Source organism: Carlito syrichta, unplaced genomic scaffold (assembly GCF_000164805.1).
Source record: "Carlito syrichta isolate Samal-C Ts95f unplaced genomic scaffold, Tarsius_syrichta-2.0.1 Scaffold302384, whole genome shotgun sequence".
In the NCBI taxonomy this organism is placed as follows: domain Eukaryota; kingdom Metazoa; phylum Chordata; class Mammalia; order Primates; family Tarsiidae; genus Carlito; species Carlito syrichta.
In genome coordinates, this window is record NW_007246480.1 from 458,349 (window position 1) to 464,805 (window position 6,457).

Consider the following 6,457-nt stretch of genomic DNA (forward strand, 5'->3'; position numbering starts at 1 on the left):
AGCCCAGCAGGTGGAGGCTGCGGTGGCTGGGAGCGGCCACTGCACTCCAGTCTGGGCAACTGAGTGAGACTCCAACTCAAATAAATAAATAAATAAATAAATAAAATTCTTAGGTATTCAAGATGGGGGATCTTGACATCCATGACATGACTCTTTTTAAGTTTCATTTACCACATTTGTCCATTACCCCACCCTTCCACATAATTGCTTTCTCTGAACTATGTATTCCCATGCTTTTGTTTATTCTCTTTCTCTAGGATACGTTTAACTCCTTTTTCTTTTTTTAGTCAGAGTCTCACTCTGTCACTCAAGCTGGAGTGCAGTTGACTGATCATGGCCTGTGCAGCCCTGACCTGCTGGGCTCAGGTGATCCTTCTGCCTCAGCTTTTCAAGTGGCTGGAACCACAGGCACACATCACCCTGCTTGTCTAACTTTTCAATTTATTCTACAATAAGTTGCCTAGGCTGGTCTTGAACCCCTGAACTCAGGCAATCCTCTCATCGCCACCTCCCAAAATGCTGAGATTACAGGCATGAGCCACTGAACACGGCTTTCTTTCTCTTTATCTGATGAAATATTATTTTGCCAACTAAATTGGAATTAATCTACATTTTCCACTACATAGCCACAGCAAAGTTGTAGTTCTGTTTCTATAATAAAATCTTTGGGTTTTTTGTTCATATGTTTCTCACTGGAATATGGGATCAATCTACATTATTTTAAAATTTCTCCACACACTTAACATAGTACTTTTTACACAGTGGGTACTAGGATAACTATTTGTTGAATGAACAGGAAAGATTTAAAACATAATTTTTGTTTTTCTTAACTTGAAAGGTCATATTACAGATCATTTGTTTTCTCTGGTGAATCTATGACTCATTGACTATTAGTCGTAAGTGGATTATTACCTGATACTTGGAAAGTTTACTAGAAATTTTCAAAATTATGGTATTTATTGATACAAGACTTTGAGTCTTTTTGTTGTTATTGTTCCATCTTGACCATAGCAAGTTCATTAACTGTTTTGCGCAAAGTATACTACTGTTGTGCTTCCCATAATAATATTTGATTCATGTCTGATTTTTTTTCCTTATTGTAGGTATTTTGGTCTTTATTATGTAGAACATTTTTTATTTGGCATAAATGAGTATTACTTGGATATTAAAAAGTTCTCATTTTTTCAAAATTAACTGTAAAAGTTTAGAACCTGAGATGAAAAGTGGCGGTTTGTGACTGAACTAGCTTTTTGTGTTTTAGAGCATAGAGGAGTTGGAGAAGAATCATGATAATCTACTTACTGGTGCACAAGATGAACTTAAAAAAGAAATGGCTATGTTGCAAAAAAAAATTATGATGGAAACAGTAAGTCATGATTTTAAATGGAAAAACAAGTATTAACATAAGCAGTGAAATATTTTATTTGCTGAAATAGGTATAACACTTAACTAAAAATTAAACAAATGTTTAATATCTCCTTTCATGAAACAGCAGCAGCAAGAGATGGCAATTGTTCGAAAGTCTCTTCATTCCGTGTTATTCTGATGACTCTTTGAAGAAAGAACTTGAACCTAAGTAATATGATACAATTACAACATTAGCTAAGAGGCATGTTATAAGTCTTTAGAGTGGTTTGGAAATTCTAGCTTAAATTATAACATATTAGCTTGTTTCAGTGCAACAACTGCCTTTTCTGTTAATTTTCAAGTAAAATCTAAACAGTAATGTAACAGCTATTCCTAAATTACATGTATCAAGCTTTCAGCTCTTTATTAGTAATACTGAATTTTTCTCTCTAACACTGTCAATTAACTTTTAGCAATAAAGATTACTTAATTTTAGGGTTTGGCTTCAGTGTATCTGTATCAGTCTCAAAAGGTAGAACAACACAAGCATAAAAGGTTACATAGTTCTTATTTTAAGGAAAAAAAAGAATATAAAATCTATTTTACATATATATCCTTTTCTGTATACTTAAGTTATAGAATTAATTCTAAGAAAATAAGATGAACTTAAGTTTGTGTTCTAGGATAAATTTAATTGCTACGATCATAACCTCTGAACATTAGATCATTAACAACTGAGCAAGATATATAAAAATCAGTTTTAAGACATGGACTTGAGACTATGTCATTTCCACAAAGCCATCAAAAATTGCACTTAATTAGGCTTGGTCTGCAATTAAATGACACATGCCCTTAGCAACGATTAACAATCAAACACATCATTGCGCCAATAAACATGCATGTGCAAAAAAAAAAAAACAACACAAAACACATCATTAACATACCTAATTCATGGTTTGAGCACATCACATCTGTCTTTAAAGATAAGTTACCTAGAATGTTTTTTCAATTTGAATATTCAGTACTATATGGAAATTTGATTTTACATTCATTTTCAAACCTGAACAGGTAATTTGTATACCTTTTAAAATGTGCATTTTTATATAGTTAATATATAAACACTTGTTTTAATAAATGTTAAATTGTTTCAGCATTTGTTTGAATTAAGTCAGTTAAACTTACTGTTTTTGCTGAAATTGCTTTCAATGGATCATTCAAAAGAAAAAATATGCCCATGAGAAGAGAAGCAGTATTCTCCTGCTTTTCCATGTATTAAATTCTAATTTTTGCCTCTATAACCCACTTTTACCTTAGTTTTAATGTTTTCCAAGTTTTAAAAAACAAAACTTGCTAACTGTGATAACGTGTACAAGAAGAAATTTGGCCTCTACCACTAGCAAATATTTGACATTAAGAGGACACATTTATTTCCTACATTTTTGAACACTGTAAAACCTAAAAGTACGTTAGAATACAAATCTTAAGTACTATTCTAATGTTTAAGAAGAAGGTCTTTGAGAAGTTTTACCAATAATCACAGAGGCAAAATAAGTACTCCAGAGTACTTATTTTCTGTGTACTTAATTCACATAAGTCTATTTTTCCTTCTAATGAATTTCATCTTTGACTGTTTTTTTCAGTATGCATTTTCTTGCCTAGGACAGATGTGGTACATATTCATTACGTATTTTTCTAATTATTACACTATTTGGCATATGGTCTACAAAACTATTGTATAACATTTAAAATAGTCAGATGGTAACCTAAAGATTTGAATCACCAAAGATCTTTGTGATAGTTCTGATAGTCATAATGAGTAATCTAAATACATTTAGAGTGAAAAGAATCAGTACCAAGTATACTTAGTGGTTGAATAACTGATATTTTATCCCTTAGCGCCTCAAATGAGTCAATGTGTACTTGAAGCAACTTTCTCTGGTATTTTAAAAGGAGGATATTTTTAACATTTTTGTAAGTTACTAATTTTCATACATGTCAACTGTTTTAGGTACTGTTCATTTTGCATAAAAGGGAACATTCAATGTTCACTTTTTTGTAATCAATGAAATTTTTAACTCAGAATACCAAGAAACAAGTTACCCTCAATATAAAGATTCATACATTCTGAACTGGTAGAACAAATTCTTTTTATTAAATACAAATTTTTAAAAATTCCTGTAGGCCTTTTAAATTCTATTGATAGTTGGTATACTAAAGCAAATTTTTTTCTTTTACACCATAGTAATTAACATGCCTTTTTAAAAAATGACTATAAAAAATTTTCTTCTAACACACCACTGGGCTCAGTGATTATTACAGTATTATAAACCATGCACTTATGCAGTATTATGAGCTCACTTTTCAATTTTTTGCAATCAAAGTAAGTACCCTCAGGATGGCTAAACATAACTTTAAGTTCTGAATTTTTATGTAATCCTTTGGCAGTGAAAGCCCTGTGTCTGCTAAATATTTCTCAGAGACAAAGAAACTAGGTTTTGAGACCAGCCTGGGCAACCTAGCAAGACTCATCTCTATAAAAAATAGAAAAAATAGCTGATGGGTGGTGTGTGCCTGTAGTCCTCACTACTCAGGAAGCTGAGGTAGAAGGATTGTTCGAGCCTCAGGAGTTTGCGGTGAGCCATGATCATGCCACCGTACTCTACCCTGGGCAACAGAGCAAGACCCTGACTCCAAAAAAAAAAAAAAAAAAATTACTGCTATTTAGAACTACAAGGGTTCATTTTCTTATCCCCAGGATTGAAATTTATTTTTTTTAGTCTTGTTTCTAATTATAGGTTTTATTATTCTCAGAATACCTGTAATAAAAAATGGGGATACACAATGAAAGTTTCAGTCTACAGCCACACCACCGTGCATGTGCCTGATCTCATCTGATCTCAGAAGCTAAGCAGGCTCTGACCTGTTTAGAGTACTTGGATGGGAGACAGTGAGGGATTCATAACTGAAATAGACATAATGGAATCTGCAAAACTTATGTTTTATATTCAGATGTAACCTTATGATAGTATACTAGCTTTCCGCACAGGAGGATTTCCTTCACTCATAGGTTCCCCTAACTGCATCTCCTCTTTTCCTTGGGCTATTAGTCAATATGTTTGTGAACCTGTTCAGGTGCTTGAGGACATGAAGTCTTGAAGATACTTAGATGAAGGTGTCTTGAAATTTGCAGGCACAAAGCACTAAAGTATACCATCATATCAAATGAAGAAATGACCTTTAGAAGCAAAAAGGAAAATGTAAAATGAATTATGTTCTATCTTTTCTCAAGTAGAAGCTATTTTTCTATCCCCCATCTCAAACCTTAACCTCAAATTTTTCATCAAAAAAGTACATTTTAAAATAATATATTTCATATTTGGACCTCACTATAGTCCTCTGGGATATGCAGGTTGTTTCACAGTTATAGAAGCTGAGACTCAAGTAAAAGGACTAAAGTATAAAAGCTTGAAAGTCACAGAACCCGTCTTTTGACTCCACATTCTTGGCTTTCTGAAGCCACAGATTTCCTTCTAAAAGGGGCTATCAGTCATTATTTTACAATGAACTCATTCCATCAAATATATTTCTTTGAAGTTAGTTGTAAGAAGGTCTAGAAAAGACACCACAGTTGAGAGAAGGCATATACAAAGTTGTGTTGTTTACAAAATTAAGGAGGAAGGGCCTCTATGTAGAGACTGCCCAGAGCCCACAGTCAGATGCTTCTCTTCAGAAAATGAAATTCAGGAGAAAAATGAGATTCATAATTCCACTCTTGGAGAGGGAATAATTCTTTCCCATGAGCAGAAAATCTTACCCATGAGCAGAAAATCTCCATATCATTTACTTGAAAAGCTCCATTAGGCTCTTTTCTTTCTGGAGCAGGATGCTTTTTCTTAGGGCATATGTGTTTTATTTGGCCCATGTTGTATGGGTTTTTAGAAATTTTTGTCCCCATAGTATATAAAAGAACAACTAAATTTGACTTCCTCAGTTCACCAGTTTCCATCACTGGTGCAAACCAGGTCAACTATTTATTACAAAATAGATGATTTTTTAAAATGCCTGACGTTTAAATTATATTAAACCATTCTACTTGGTAATCTATATCTAAATTCACTAAAAGAAAACTTACATTGAGTTTTCAGATATTTTGAATAATCACCCCATGTTTCTTAAATTGGATCATTCTGGAGCCTAAAATATTTATTGTGAATAGCAAAAGGAAATTAGTCTGATTTCAAACATTTTTTAGGATATTGCCTGAAAATTTTCATTGTCCACCTTGAAGAATTAAGAATTGCATCTCACTGCCACCATAGGAAGAATGGAAAACACCAGACTGGACTATAAATGAATACTATTAACTTGAGAAAAAAGTATATTATATAGTCTAGTGAAGGATTATCAGCTATACCTCAGTGACCAGTCCATGCACAGAACAGATACAGATACTTTACATATCTAAATCTCACAAATATGGTAAGATTATTTGAATTATTGAAAGGTTCACTTCAGGTTTTTTTTTTTTTGAGTCTGAGTCTCACTGTCACCCAGGCTGGAGTGCAGTGACACGCTCATGGCCACTGTAGCCTTGACCTGCTGGGGGTCAGGAGATCCTTCTGCCTCAGATTTCCAAGAAGCTGGAACCACAGGTGTGCACCACCATGCCTGGCTAATTTTTTAATTTATTGTGGAGACAAGGTCTCACCAAGTTGCCCAGGCTGGTCTCGAACCCCTGTGCTCAGGCAATCCTCTTGCCTCTGCTTCCCACAGTGCTGGGATTAGACATGAGCCACCGCGCCTGGCTGGTTTTTTTTTAAGTGTACCTCAATATGTTTATCACTAACAACTTGATGATGGCCAGAGATAGAGAAAAACACAGCAAAAATATTCATCATTAGTTGAAGACCAACCATAAAGTTCTGTCTCAATAATATAAATAATAATGACCAATTTATCCAATTTGGTAATTGAAATATTATTCACTGCACTCTAGCCTGGGTGACAATGAGACTCCACCCCCAAAAATAATAATAATATTAATAATGTTCTTGGCTGGGCTCGGTGGCTCAGCCTGTAATCCCGCGCTTTGGGAGGCCAAGGTGAGTGG

The 6,457-nt window shown here is 34.0% G+C and overlaps 2 protein-coding genes across 2 annotated transcripts in view; one reads left to right on the forward strand and one right to left on the reverse strand.

Annotated features, from left to right (window-relative positions):
- Nucleotides 1-2,275, forward strand: part of SYCP3 (synaptonemal complex protein 3) — a 12,782-nt gene extending 10,507 nt beyond the window's left edge. The window contains exons 7-8 of the mRNA XM_008056503.1: nt 1,262-1,366; nt 1,493-2,275. Of these exons, the coding sequence (XP_008054694.1) occupies nt 1,262-1,366; nt 1,493-1,546 (159 nt within the window). The 3' untranslated portion in view covers nt 1,547-2,275. The remainder of the gene's footprint in view (nt 1-1,261; nt 1,367-1,492) is intronic.
- The window catches only part of CHPT1 (choline phosphotransferase 1), a 22,161-nt gene continuing 17,102 nt past the window's right edge, over nt 1,399-6,457 (reverse strand). The window contains exons 7-8 of the mRNA XM_008056502.1: nt 4,472-4,582; nt 1,399-1,572 (exon numbers count right to left, since the gene is read on the reverse strand). Of these exons, the coding sequence (XP_008054693.1) occupies nt 1,528-1,572; nt 4,472-4,582 (156 nt within the window). The 3' untranslated portion in view covers nt 1,399-1,527. The remainder of the gene's footprint in view (nt 1,573-4,471; nt 4,583-6,457) is intronic.